Source organism: Paramormyrops kingsleyae, chromosome 19, assembly GCF_048594095.1.
Source record: "Paramormyrops kingsleyae isolate MSU_618 chromosome 19, PKINGS_0.4, whole genome shotgun sequence".
Classification (NCBI taxonomy): Eukaryota; Metazoa; Chordata; class Actinopteri; order Osteoglossiformes; family Mormyridae; genus Paramormyrops; species Paramormyrops kingsleyae.
The window spans coordinates 6,566,801-6,581,625 of NC_132815.1; the positions used below are offsets into that span (position 1 = coordinate 6,566,801).

General features: G+C 46.1%; 1 protein-coding gene and 1 long non-coding RNA gene across 4 annotated transcripts; one reads left to right on the forward strand and one right to left on the reverse strand.

Moving 5' to 3' along the window:
* Positions 1–2,243: 2,243 nt before the first annotated feature.
* On the forward strand, positions 2,244–13,556 carry gopc (golgi-associated PDZ and coiled-coil motif containing). Of its 2 annotated transcripts, XM_023797201.2 has the most exons (9): positions 2,244–2,783; positions 6,572–6,736; positions 7,645–7,668; positions 9,093–9,268; positions 9,547–9,712; positions 9,799–9,894; positions 9,975–10,139; positions 10,609–10,774; positions 11,438–13,556. In XM_023797201.2, exons 1-9 carry the CDS (start codon positions 2,511–2,513, stop codon positions 11,542–11,544), a joined length of 1,338 nt encoding a protein of 445 aa, XP_023652969.1. In that variant the 5' UTR covers positions 2,244–2,510; the 3' UTR covers positions 11,545–13,556. The 2 variants fall into 2 exon arrangements, with proteins under 2 accessions (XP_023652969.1, XP_023652970.1); XM_023797202.2 differs by lacking the exon at positions 7,645–7,668 and having other exon boundaries at positions 2,245–2,783.
* Positions 4,438–9,096, reverse strand: LOC111836172 (uncharacterized). Of its 2 annotated transcripts, XR_011984087.1 has the most exons (5): positions 8,860–9,096; positions 8,498–8,613; positions 5,752–5,876; positions 5,381–5,552; positions 4,438–5,038 (listed from the first exon to the last, which is right to left on the reverse strand). It is a non-coding gene; the product is annotated as an uncharacterized lncRNA (long non-coding RNA). The 2 variants fall into 2 exon arrangements; XR_002836360.2 differs by lacking the exons at positions 8,498–8,613; positions 8,860–9,096 and adding an exon at positions 6,430–6,576.
* Positions 13,557–14,825: the final 1,269 nt, after the last annotated feature.

Sequence of the window (14,825 nt, forward strand, 5' to 3'; positions counted from 1 at the left end):
TAGAGATTTAAATTAACGTACATTACAAATACTGATATATATTACAAGAATAGGACTAAATCAGTTCGTAATACTTGATCATAAATGTTTAAAGGAATATTTAAAGATTATATATTCATTCAAGTAAATATTAAATACAAAAAGAGAAATTAAATGAATTGAGTGTTCTTCTTATACAAGAATGGTGTAGTTGTTTTTAGCATGTTTTTACATCCTGGTTGCCTCGAAATCAAGGTGAATGAACTTTTAATACGCAGTAAGCTGAAATAACACACCTAAAAATAAATGGCTCCATTTACTTTAAAGAAAACAATACTATGTCAGGAGGTCGTAGTAATAGTATTATTCATTGTCTGTGCTATTGATCCATACAGAGCTCTTCTTGATTCTCAGACAATCTTTGCACCTGCCCAGCAGGTGTTCACAGCAGGTGTTCACAGCAGGTGTTCACAGCAGGTGTTCACAGCAGGTGTTCACAGCAGGTGTTCACAGCAGGTGTTCACAGCAGGTGTTCACAGCAGGTGCACAATTCACAATAATGCACAGTAATCAGAAGATCGACTTGCATTAGGCCTGAGAGGCACCAGTCAATGCCAGTAAACCACTGGCTTCGTTAGAAGAAATGTTTTGCATGATTATGGGGAGATACTCGTTTGTATTCATTCAATACATTTACGATTTAGCCTTTTCTAGGATTAGAAATTTATGCAGAACTAAGCAGAGTGTAATGGCAACAGACTCATGGAGGTCATTTAGGGGGGTTTAACATTTGAAAATACTGAATTCAGGCTGTACATGATACTACAAGAATCATGGAAATAATGCTACATCCTAACAAAGTGTCATACAGCTTCTACTCCACTGCTACACAACTCATTGGAAGGTCAGTCAGGTAGCAGCTGTGTGCTTGTGATATACTGCCTACCTCCCATATACATCGCTTTGGACAAAAGCTGAATAGATACATGTAAATCTAAATGTGAAATAGCACAGACAGCAAGTGATAATCATTACACACCATTTTATATCATTTATATACCACAGTCGGCCTGCTCCTTAAAGTGGCCATGTCCCCTGTTTGATTTCCATATGTATTTTGGGAATGCCTGTGCAAACAGCCTGTACCTTGAAGGATCGAGCTGTAGGTGCACGCTGACAGTTGTGATTCCCTGCGGACACATTTCAGGAATTTGAGCGGCATGTGAAAATGCGTATGAAATGTAAAAACAGCCACATGCTGGAAATCCTGCTTAAGGCATTTCAGCAAAAAGGAAACCCTCACCTTCACCTTCTGACTCATGGGTTTCAATACTTCAGTTTAGCCAAATTTGAGGGAAATCCATTTTCTTAGCCAAAATTAGAACAAAGATTTTAATCTTGGTTTGAAACTAATTTTGACACTGACAAGCAGCTGACTTGGGAATGAGGAGCTTACTGGAAATTTTCTGTGGAACAGAAATTGTTTTTTTTGGCTCCCTTCAAAACTTTACTGTCTTACTTTGTTTTAAAAGGCTTGGTTTAAATTCCAATTTTATAAGTTCTTTGAATGCTTTGGACCCTGTAGTAAATGAAGTAAAATGTTCAACAGACAGTGTGTTTATTTTCACTTGACACTTGATAACATGAGAAATCCTTGGGAGTTACTGGGACCCATCTTTTTAAATCTATGTGAAGGTTCTGGAATAGCGACCTTTGTGCTATCAGCTTTTATACTGAAAACAATGATATAGTTACACATCACAGCAAGTGACCCTGTCTGGGATCTGTTAGTTGGAAAATGAGTGGGTGAAAGGTACCATCTGCCAGATGTCTCAATGCTTCACTTGTATACACATCATAAAAGTGACGTACAAAATCCGAAACTGACATGTCAGAAGATTTGTCAGCTCAAGTTGCAAAATAAAAAAACAATATTTGGCAAAACCCATTAGATACCAATATATTGTACATTTTCGATACATTAGGATTTAATTATGCGTCAGTATAAAACCGTTTAGATATTTCAGTAATGCTGAACTCCAAATGGCACAGTGCTTCTTGAATACAACTAAGAATAAAACATATGACTGAATCTGTATTGCTACCATAAAAATGGTTTAAAAATCGCCCAACCACAGACACAAATCCCGTAAGGCCCGATCACTTTTCGGTAACCACAGATCGATTAACAATAATTAAAAAAAAAAAACACATAGCGATGCTTTCCTTCATCATCTACTTTCGACTTCCCACGGGCTCAGCTGTGTGGCAGGCAGTAGCAGTCGCTACACGATTCCTCCGGTCTCAGATTTTGGATTTCCTGGTGTCGGGAAACCTGATAGGGCTGACTGGGTAACGATCAGTTTAGGCGATTCAAATACAATTGACAGGAATTAGTGGCGTAACAGTTGTCGTTCTGACTGGGGACAAGTGCGAGGGCAGTAACTAGCGACATAAAAGTAAGATCGCGGCTCCGTTTTGCCGTCCGGCTTTTAGTTAGCTTGCCAAGGCAGCCTCCTGAGTCTCTTGGTATGTCCGCTTCGGCCGGCGGCGCCTCTCCTGCTGGCCAGGGATCGGCTCTCGCCGGGCCTGGCTCGGGAATGTCCATGTTCCGGTGGCTAGAAGTTCTGGAAAAGGAGTTCGACAAAGCCTTCGTGGACGTGGATTTGCTGCTGGGGGAGATCGACCCGGACCAGGCCGACATCACCTACGAGGGCCGCCAGAAGATGACGAGTCTCAGCTCCTGCTTCGCGCAGCTTTGCCATAAAGCGCAAACCATATTTCAGATGAACCACAAACTAGAGGTAAGCACGAAGTTTGACAGATTACCCAACGGGCAGCTTTCGAAGAAGGAAAAGATTCTTAGATATTAAAAGGTTGTCAGATATAGTGGGATGGAATCGAAATGCCGTTAGAGCAGGAAGTCCTAATTTAGCTCTGGCTATCAAATGATGGACGGTAACTAGCTGTTTGGGGACACATGGCTGAATTTTGGATAACAGACTCCAGAGGAGCAGAAACTATACCTAATTGCTAAGAGGAGGCTTATTATCAGAAGCAAAGGACAGGAGGCGGGGGGGACACCGGGTACCCGGTTTGGAGATTGATGGCAGTGAGCTCCATACATGTTCGTCTTATCTTACATATTTTGTAAATATCCTGTAATGGTAATATTGGTTTAGAATAGGAGCAGGGCGTAGCAGAGCTCAGTTATTATAGTTTCGGTGTTTGTATGTGGTGGCATGTTTTTAATCAAATAACATTTCAGGAGACAGTGTGTCTTGCATGTTGTGACGAGTAGCATTCTTCAGTCTGCCAGATCTTCAGAGACATTGTCCCGTCTTCCTCCTTATTTTCTTCCTCTCCCTCGCAATCGCGGCCATAAATGTTTTTTGATGGAGCAGCCTGGGTGATGCCTATCGGCGAAGTGTAACCCTAACCCTGCACCATGGGACCTCTGCCAAGCAGGCGCTGACAGTGTCATCTGTGCTCATAAATGCGTTAAGTCCGACAGCTGAGACGCAGTTCCCATAACATGGAGAAAATGGACGTTGCGTTTGACCTGTCATGACGGCACTGCCACATTGTTCATAAATCCATTATTTATTTGTTTGTTTGTTTGTTTATATATACCTGATGGCAACCGACTGAGGAAGAACTCGCCTAAAAATAATGCTTAGATACTGTTGACTAAATTGGGGCTTAACACACATTGCAATGGGGTGGAAAAAGTGTTTACTTTGTAGTTTATTTATAAAAAAAACCCAAAAAAGCTGAACAACACAGTCCTCTCGTTTTACAAGGTCAAATAATCTGAAAGAGAAAAGGTGATTTTAAGAGATTTTGGGCCCCATGAAATCTTATCATATAAGGCCGCCAACCCAGATCGATCCAATTATGTTGAAAAATTTTTAGGGGTTCTGTCACTCAGGGGCCCTTGGATTTGTTCTGTCCCCCCAACAGTGCCCCCGTCTGTTACTGATGGTGTTGCAGGATGGAGGCAGAACTGAAACCTACAACCATCTTAAGCACAGAATGGAAAAAGTTATCAGGCTGGTTTATAGTGGGTGGAATTGGGGGAATGCAGTTTGTGTCGAGGCAGAATAGGGTTTGGAGAGAGAGCTTCAGGCCAGCTGTGCTGGAAAAGGCGCTATTAAGCACTTGGCATTTTATGGGTCTAAATTTGCTGTATGAATTTTTAAAATTAGAAATGGGGTAAAAGCATGGAGATGTGTAGGTTGGCTGGATGAAGCTGCAGCCCCCGAAATAAACAGAAATAAAGGACGATTGTGTTTTAGGCTGTTTCTGCAGTGGAATCAGCAGTGCTGACTGCAGCGGGCCTTTCAATGGAGCCATTATCGCAGTATGGATGAAAGTGGGATTTTCTTCCCTCCTTCTGAAGGGTTATGTTAATTTTTCCATGATCAGCATGAAAGCGATTTTGTAAAAATCGTTCGGACGTAAACAAGAAACCCAGCGTGTTTGTTTTAGTGTCCCAGTTAAACCTGATGTTTATTAAGTTACACTTACAATGTGATATCATCGCATAATTGAAATTATTATGATAATTTTATTAAATATTATTCAGTAGTATTTTAATCATTAGACTGCTATCTTCTACCACATTTCTTGCAGTTTCTGGCAATTTCTCACTACTAGTAACATATGCCAAGGATTATGTCTAGTTTAGTTTTTATTGTCCTGGGATGACAAACTGGTCAAGTCTGTATCTTAATCAGCCTTTAACAGCCTTTTCAGTCATACTGCTTGTTTCTGAAGATTCCACAGCTCTTCAGACGGCTTGGCAGATGGTATCTGCAGAGGGGAAGTTCAGTCAGAGAGCTATCGTTCTGCAGACCAGGAAAGACCTGCCCCGCAGGTCTGTAGGGCACATCCAGTTGGGCTTTAGAGGAAGATGATTGAAAAGCTGTGTCAGCTCAGGGGACGGGGGCACCTGAGTGACAGGTGATGAGGGGGGCTCCCAGCTGAGCTCTGGTCACTGAGGGGGGTCAGAGCTGCTTAAGCATGATTTGAAGATTTGGAGATTTCTGTGCTTAAACTGTAGACAAGAGATGAGCTTCAGTTCTGTTCCCTCATTGGTTAACTTGACAATCCAGTCAAAAGCCTCTTTTTAATCATTATCATCATCAATTTGATCGCTTTCTTTGGAGGGAGCTTTGGGAATAATTTATAATTTTCGCCTATTACTAGCAGTGCTATTAGACCAACCTCTTCTATGATTGCTTTTGAATAATCACCATAAATCACCGTACTTTCATTTGAGACACCTTAGCCATACAGATACGCCAAAAATGGTTTGAATCAAGCACTTGTATGATTGGCTACAGTTGTCCAATTGCCAAGCTGTGTGTTACCTTAGTGCAGTGGGCTCTGTGCTCACCTGCTCTGGGCGCAGTGCCACGGGCCAAACCGGTTGCCAGCCCACCTGTCATCTGGCACAGCAGAATGGCATCAGCCACACAGCCCATGTGGCGCAGCTCGGAGCATGCCCGGTCGGCTCTGTGCCGGCCTGCCGTTTCCTGCAGGGACAACATCGCTCTGCCAACTGGTTCCTGTCAATCAGAGGAAGTCTCATCCACTGGTGCAGCTGCTGGAGGGGGTGACAGCTGTGCTCCTTAAACCACCCCCCGATGGTGATGGGGGAGGGCGGAAGCTTCCTGGGGTGCCCCCCCACCTCGCTGCCCCCCCCCGCTTGGTCACACACTAGGCAGAGTGAGAAAGCCATGGGGGTTCTTTAGCGTTCTCGCTTACCTTGAAGGCATGACAGCATCTGTCTCCCAGTGGCTTGCTACGGTTATGGCGTTGCTTAATTTCCTGTCCCTGTATTTGAGCTAATGATTTCACCACTCCCAGGAAATCACTCTTGTCATGACCGTCTGAAGAAGACAAAAGGAGATGCAAGTTAGGAACCCTAGTGGATGAAAAGCAGGACATGAATATTTCAGACCTCTTTATTGGTTGTGTTTAGGCAGACGTTTTGGTTATCTGGTTTGTGTGTGTTCTGCCAGACTCGGGTGGGCTGTTCGAGGACAACATAACCGGAAATAATCAAATAAATGTCAAATAAATCTTAGAAAAACATTTCTGTGTTATTCCCACGCTGTATGAAATGGTGAACGTGTCAATTTCAAGGGCTCCTTTGCCACCACACGCCCTGCCACTGTGCTGGATGCAGGGCTGGTGCCAGGAGGCTCCAACCACGTGGAGGAAATCAGCACTTTAATTGCGAAATGCTCCCTCCACCCCCGGAAATGTGGGACCAGAACAGATGTGTTTGCGCAAGGCTGTGCCACCGAAGCTGTCAGACTGGTCGCACTCGTCACCGTCGTAGATAAGAGGGGTCCGGAAATGAGGATGAAGTCCTCCACCTGTACTTTGAAATAAGTCCTGATGACTTGGTGAGGTTATTTTACAGACACCGGTACTCACGATATACAAGAAACAAAAGACGCTGAATCGGGCTCCCGCCCGCCATTCAGGAGCTGGTCAGCATCTGGCGGGAATCGTCAGTGAGGTGGGGGTGGAGCTTCAGGCCGACCTGACATCTCGACCCTTCCGTGTCCTTCACAAGGCCCAGGTGGTGGACCTCAAGTCGGAGCTGACGGACGTGCAGGCCGAGAAGGTGGTGGTGGAGAAGGAGGTGCATGACCAGCTGCTCCAGCTGCACGCCATGCAGCTGCAGCTGCACGCCAAGGCAGGCCAGGGCACGGATTCCGGCTCCATCAAGGCCAAGCTGGTGAGTACCACCCCCACCCCCTCTGCCCCCCCCAGTGCCGGCACTCTATCTCCCATGGCCAGTCTCCAAGCTCCTTCGTGTCCCTTCGTGCTGATGCCACGGGGCTCTTCGGGTCAACTTGGCTCGCAGCTGCTCCTTCGCAGCAAGCGCCGTCTATCCAACCCGTCTAGCCCAGCCTCCAGTCCTGAGGTACCACATCAAAACCCTGATCTCCTGCTTGGAGGCTGATCTCCTGCTTGGAGGCTGATCCTCCCCAAGCCTGGAAATGTGAAAAATGCTAGGATCGGCTCAGCATAAAGTCACGCTTTGATCCACACACTGCGGTGGTATAATGCCATAATGACATAATATATTTCACGTTTACTGGTGGAGAAAAAACAAGCTGGAAGTTTGATGATGTAGCAAATTCAGTGGCTTGGAAGAACATTGAATTCTTCAAATAAACATGGATAGAATCTTTTAAGTATTACTGAAATATTTACATTTTTGTGTCATCAAATGATATAATTGCAGGCTTTCCATATGTAAAGAATGAGAGGGGTTATTACCCGGAAAGAGATGAGTGTTTAGCTTAACGTATGGTGTAATCGAGTCTGTTACTTAATCTTAAGCCATCTGCTATGAGCGTATGCAAATAAAAGCGTTAATTACCAGCTGCTGTATGGTGGCTGTGTTAATGCACTGAACACTAACTCACTTTCACATAAGACAGGCTTGCGCTAACTGCACATTAACATTTCTTTGGGATTGGGGGGGGGAGCTGGGCTGTGATTTCAGGTTCCCGTTTGCCTGATGGTCCCACCAGCATTAAGGAGAGTGTCGCCCCTCTAGACTGATTACCGTGCTGACTTTCTAACCTTTGACCGCTTTTTTTCTCTTCCTCCCTTCCTCAACAACCCCTCTCCAAGTCTGTCCCCTCAGTGGAAGATATGGTAAGTCAGTGCGGGTCACTGCCCCCCCCCCCCCCCCACCAAACCCCCATCTCTAGCCCACTCCTGGCCTCATTTCACTGCCTCTCCATCCCATGGTAATGACAGTCTATTGCCCCCATCTGCAGTGACAGTGACCACGTGTTTGTCGCACATGTAACCCCTAGAACCTGCTAACAAATGGGATCCCATCCAGACACAGGGATGCGGGGGGGGGGGGGGGGGACCTGGGGTCTGTCCCAGGAAATGCAGTTCACAGGCAGGAGAAACCTCGACTGAGGTGTCAGTCCTTCAGGATGGACACACACACAAGCCAGAATCATCTGCACATGGTGCCAATTAATCTGGAAAAACATTTTACTTATTTATTCCAATACTAAGCAACATGCATTTTTGAAAAATCAGGGTAAGGCAGTCCCTGGGGTTAAGGGCCTTGCTCAAGGGCCCAACAGAAATCACTGAGCTGACTGGGGATTCGAACCTGTGACTTTCCGATCACGGGCGAGGCGTCCTTACCTGCTGAGCCACACGCTGCCCCCAACACAGTACTCTGTGTGCCGTGATGCAGAGCCGCGTAAAGCCAGCAGAGAAGAATTTCCCTCCAAGTTCCCTCCATGTAAACATCCCCATCTGACATCCTTCTCCGCACGCTCTTTCGTTCCTCCTTCATCATGCATACAGCACATAGTCCCATGCATGACTCCCTGTGCATATTTCACCACCGGTGAGTTTGCTCAGAGACATTTCGCCAACCATCCCCAAGGTGTGCTATGCTCTTAGTGGGAAGCGGAGTAACAGGAAAGGGTTAACTTCTGCGCGTATACTGCCAAACCTGTCCTGTAGGTGGTCTGCAAGACGGCATCACATCGCGGGGGTCTTCTTCAATTTTCATCCATCAAGGTTCAGTCAGAATACCAGCCAGTCCTCTTCTGTCTTCTGCTTCGTTCTCTGAAAAATGCAACATTAAGGTTTTTTTTTTTCCTCTCACATAAAATGAATGTTTTGATGGAGGCTTGATGGACGCTAGATCGCTGATCCTGTTAGTGAACAGCAAACGCCAACACTGAGCCCCCAGAGGGCCAGACCTAAGAGGATTCTGGGTCACATGAGCCCGATGTGGGTATCGAGTTTGTCATTTGCTGTTTTATAGATGAAGCAGTGCTTCTGTCCGGCATTAGCTCTGCCTGCACCTACCTGTCTTGACGTCTTCCACGACCAAGTAAATGTCCAGTAGTCTCTGTCCCGTAGTCCTTTCTCGATCCCCCACCTTCTGCCGTGCCGAGGATGCCTGTTTCCTTCCATTCCTCCCTGATGATTACTGTTGGAGTAATAACCAACCCACGGTGGTGGAGCGGTCCCCAGAGGCTCGGCGCGGTCTCCCCACTAGGCAGGCTCCATCACCCTTCTGCTACATGTCTTTGGACCAGGAGAGGGAGCTGGAGGCCAGCAAGAAGGAGAAGTTCAAGGAGATGAAGCTGGAGGCTGAGGTCAAGCTGTTCAAGAAGGAGAACGAGGCCCTCCGCAGGCACATCGCGGTATTGCAGGCAGAGGTCTACGGTGCACGGCTGGCGGCCAAGTACTTAGACAAGGAACTGGCGGGCAGGTAGGACACCTGAGAGAGCCCTGATACCTGTGAAGCATAAGCGACCCGTTATCAGGAACCCTCTTATGGAACCTTGGGTGTTTCTGAAGCCTGTGTTAAACTACAACTCAAATCTTGGCTTAAGATTAGTCCCTGTGCACAAAACAATTGATTGTTAGTGCTGATCAAAAAGTTCAGATAAAGAAAGGTGTAAGGGAGAGGAGCTACTAAGTGTGTTTGTCTTTGTTGTATTTGTTGTACATCCTGACCAACTAATGGCACTTCTTCAACTTTCTTAGGGTTCAGCAGATCCAACTGTTAGGTAGGGATATGAAGGGACCTGCTCACGACAAACTGTGGAACCAGCTAGAGGCCGAGATCCATCTCCACCGCCATAAAACAGTCATCCGAGCCTGCAGGGGGCGCAATGATCCCAAGAAGTCCTTACCATCGCCATCAGGCCACGTAAGTAGAAGACCCCTGGTCATCACAGTTAGTTGTGCCGCTGATTTATAAAAGTACGCTGCCCGATATTATCCCCGTTCATACAGGACTCGGACACATTAAAGAAGACCCAAGGCGTGGGACCAATACGAAAAGTCGTGCTCTCCAAAGAAGATCATGAAGGGTTAGGCATCTCGATCACAGTGAGTTTCATGCACAGTCCAGTATTCCTACAATTTTAGGGGACGCTGCCCCCGCCTTCCTAAATGTCTGCACTTTTCAGGGAGGTAAGGAGCATGGGGTGCCCATCCTGATCTCGGAGATCCATCCCGCTCAGCCGGCTGAGCGTTGCGGAGGGCTCCACGTGGGAGACGCCATCCTGGCCGTCAACAGCATCAACCTGCGGGACGCCAAACACAAGGAGGCCGTGAACATCCTGTCCCAGCAGGTGGGTAGGCCAGATTGGGGTCGCACACCAACGAGTGTGAATTAGCGTGATTTTATAGCACCTGCTGTCAGGTCACCTAATGGCAGATGAGGTGAACTGGAAAATTTGCATTCAGATCTCTGTGGTTAAGTAGAGATGATTCATGGCTGAAAATTGAGGAACGTGGGAGAGCTCTGGCACTAAAGGAACAACAGATTGAAGATGTCCAGTTCCCTGCTGAGGGTCAGAAAAGATGACATGTACCAGATGAAAACAGACATTTTCTTTCTGGCATATATTGATCAATCTAACCTGTTGAAACTATGAATAGCGAAGTCAGTAGGGAGTCAGCTGGCAAACATTTAGCACGCTAATGTTACGCGAGTCATAATGTTACGTTACGCTAATGTTACGTGAGTCGGGGTAGAACTCGATAGCTAACGGAAATTAGCAAAGGGTCGATCTCACGCAGCTTTCTTTTTGCCGGCAGAGGGGCGAGATAGAGTTCGAGGTGGTCTACGTGGCTCCTGAAGTCGACTCGGACGACGAAAACGTGGAGTATGAGGATGACAGCGGACACCGCTACCGTCTGTATCTGGACGAGCTAGAAGAAGGCAGCCGGAACAACGCGTCAGGGGATTCTGCCTCACTGCAGGGTAAGTGGACGGGACTCACCGATGGTCAGTTCCATTCCAGAACATGGCAGAAGGGCTCAAGAGCAACGACACTGAATAAGACGCGTACATTCATAAACCTGAAGTCTGACTTTGACACCAAAAAAGCACAGTGTTGCTCTAATACGGTTCGCTAGCATAAACGCCTCATGAAGCTTGTTTGCCTCTCGATTGTAGAGATACATCACTTCCCGAGATCCATCAATTCATTGTTGTCCTCTGAGGACATTGTCTTTGTCACACTATACATGCCGCTGCGTCAAGTCCTGTTATTCCTTAAAGAGGAGAGTTAGGGCTTTACGATGACATCACATGTGTGGTGGTCTGAACTAAACACTTCCTCTTCCTGTCAAATCACAATTTCAATCAATATAATTTTCCTCTGGATTGTTGGCCGATATACGAGCTTATTAGCAGGCTAGCTAACCCAACAAAAAGCATCCCACACGAGGTACATAGCCAGGAAGTAAAATTACAGCTTTGAGCCCCCCTTGAAATTAATTTCTGGCTAGGGGCTTGTTACACAGGGAAGCAGCGTGTAAAATCTATACTTAAAGTACGAGGAGACGACAGGATCGTCATCGTCCGTAAAATAAGTGTTAGCTGTGTCTGATATTGAGGATTTTTCTTTCTATCCTTACTCAGCCCAGGAGAAGAGCACAACAGGCGACGCGATGAACGGGGACACGGGAGCTTCCAGCGAGACCCCATCGGACGAGGCCCCCACTCGGGCTACAGAGAGCTCCTCATAAGAGGGGGGGGGGATGGGGAGAACGGCGACACGCCTAGCAGGAGGGACAGACTTTGGGTGTAGAGGCACGGGAAGGTGACAGAGACGCTCTATGTGTGTGACTGATGAGTTTTTGTATGTCGTCAGGACGGACCACGTTGGAATCTGCTGGCGGGGGTGTGTCGGGGGGGGGGGGGGGGGGCAGACCAGCTTTTCACGGCTCTCTGGTTACCAGGGAAACACCACAGGCACTATTTCATGCACATATTTTTACAGCTACTATCCATTTTAGGCCAGAATGGTGGCTAGTCTGACGGTGGAGGTGTACCCTCCGACCAGAGTGATACGATTTACTGCTTTGTAGCAATCGTGCGTGTGGAGTTACAGAAATCTAGTGCCGTCAGTCAGTCCCAGTAGAAAATAAAATCCTTGACAAATGTACATACCTGTAACTTACCGCTTGCACATTATACTGTATTATAATTATTATTACTATCTCTGCTTGGATTTAATTCTCCTCAAACTCACGATCGGGATGGCGGCCAGCCTTGTAGAACTGTATGATCCTCAGTTCAGCAACCAGTTGTTACATACATACAATAAAAATAAGCATGTTCACTCTGCAGAATTAAGGGATGTGACAGGTGGGATGTGCAGCTAAACGTCAAACACATTTTATAACGTCACTTGTTCTGAATGCCCTGGTCCTGAAATTCAGCCCCGCTGGGCTTTGGGCCTCTTGTCCGGATTCTGCCATCATACAGTGCGGGACGAGTCGGACCCTGTATTTGCTGGACAGTGCCGGTGGCAGGCGGGTAGGCCTGGTGGGCTAGGGACCCCACCCCCTGTTCAGCATGGAGAATTTGAAGTGATAAGAATTTATCAGTTTCAGCAATGATGTTTTGAAGATGGGAGGATACTAACACTTCAGAAAAAGACTTAGGAGTAGAAAGAAGAATGTTACATAAATTTTGTCTAAGGTTAAATCAAGAGATGTGCAATGATTTTCCCGCAGTGGAATGTGAGCAAGGCCCCCAGTGATGTCACCCCCTCCACAAGGAGAGTTTTCCTTTTTGGTCACTGCTCTATCTTGCACCCCTCGCGGTGCATCCTGTGGCTGTTCTATTTTTTTCCCCCTCTCCCCCCTATCCTCTGCTGGATGGGCATCAGAGCAAATCAAGGCGGTTTTTTTTAAAAGTAACCGAAAGGGCAGTTGCTCGCTGCGGTCCCAGATTCAGGACCTGTCACTGTCTGTCGATGATAATCCCACCGTACTGGCTGGGCAGCGTGTCGACGCCGCCATTCACCATTCGGAGGGTGACAGGACGTATGTCATGAAGGTCATTTTTCATTTCAGCTTTAATTTTAACTCTGAACCAAAATGTCAAACACCTACTTGTAAACAGAACTACAATGGAAAAAGCAATAAGTCAGTACTTACGCACTGGCAAATCATGTAAAGGTTAAAAAAAAAACCTATATACACAGATGTATGTGTCATTCTAAATATCAGTACAGTTTTGTGGTTCTTTTACTGACTTTGGGATGAAAACTTACCTACACTGTTTGTCAGTATGTTTGTTTTAAGAAGTGGATCTTACACTGGACAGCAAAGATGGACTTGACAATCTTCAGTCGTGTTCACTGTGGTTCTATATTGACCTGGAGCATCAGCTGAATTTAACATGAGATTTTGGTCGCATTTTAAAAGACTGCAACCGGTCAACATGGCTGCTGGCTTCTCTCACATGAATCGACGCATCTTTTGGCGCAGAGCGAGCGGCTGGCTGACCTCACCCTAATGCATGCATTCCAGAACGTCAATTCCCATCACTGTTACATCGAAGAGGACTTTCCCCGGAAAACAGTTTTTAACCACCCTTCCTCTGAAAAATTGTGGCTATTTTACACATTTTGTTGTCATGAAAAGTGTGTTTCCTGAACGTTGAAAGATCTGGTGTAAATGTATTATTATATACAATTGTAGTAAAATGTATAACAAGTAACATTTTGAGTAAATTATCTGAAAAATGGTGTCGACTGTTTCTGGTTTTGTAAACTGTGGCTGATGAACAAGCTGATGACTAACTGGCACATAACATAAAATCATGAACCAATTTAGCTCTTATTTGAGGAACCTCCAATCATGTCCATCCTTTTGTGTATTACACACATACATATATATACACACGCATACTAATTTATATATACGTAAATCTACAAAAGGACATGATTTCAGCTTACATAAAGCTTTATCTAAAGGTAAATCAAGAGACGTGCAATGATTTTCCCGCAGTCGTATCTGATCAAGGCCCCCAGGGGGCGCTGAGTGGCCTAAGCCTCTGTGACTGCGATCAGGAAGTTACCAGTTCAAGCCTGGCCTTGGCACATCGGAAGGTCCTCAAAGGTAGGCCGTTAACCCCTGGTTCCCTGCCCTCTGCTGTCGGTGCCTGCTCTTCACGGTCAGCTAGGTCTCACCTATAGAGAGCAAGCTGGGGGAGGCATCAAGAGAATTTCCCCACAAGGATCATGAAGAATCCCTTATTAAACATGAAAGGTAGAGTGCAATATCTGCACTGTGCTGAAGATCCACATGGAAGATATCTGCATGTGAAGGTGCAGCAGGCGGCCTGCTCATTATTTAAAGGGCTGGCAGCAGCCCTGTGCTTTCAGCAGTTTAGGGGACAGTCCCAGCAGAGTGGACCCTTGCAACAGTGTGCAAATATCTGTGCACTGAGGAACACGCACGCTGTTTGTCAGTCTCTGGCAACCCGCAGTATTGGAAGGTTATGCTCCTAATAGACACCTCCAGTCTATCTATACACACAAGTCCCCAGTTTGGCTCCCTTCATGATCTCAAAGAGAGGCCTGCTATTAAGACTTTGGTTATTATACATATTTTTTTTAAGTTTTACGGAAGTTTTTACTTTTTGCTGGTTCATTTGAGCACGTTTTAGAGCATAGTCGAGTGCAACACTAAATTCAATCACGGGAAATGTACGATCACCAGGGGGCAGTAGAAACCTCATTTTGAGGAAGTAAAAAATTAATCATGCATCTAGTGCAGCTTTCTCAACCCAGTCCTGGGGACCCCTAGACGGTCCATGTTTTTGCTCCCTCCCAGACAGCTTACATTTTTGGGAGCTGGGAGAGAGCAAAAACATGGACCGTCTAAGGGTCCCTGAGGACTGGTTTGAGAAACACTGACAGTGGATTCTGAAAAAAATCAACGGAACAATAAAACTCATACATTTGATGAGTTACATTTTCAAGCAGTGGATGAATAGCTCAGGAAAGTGTGGA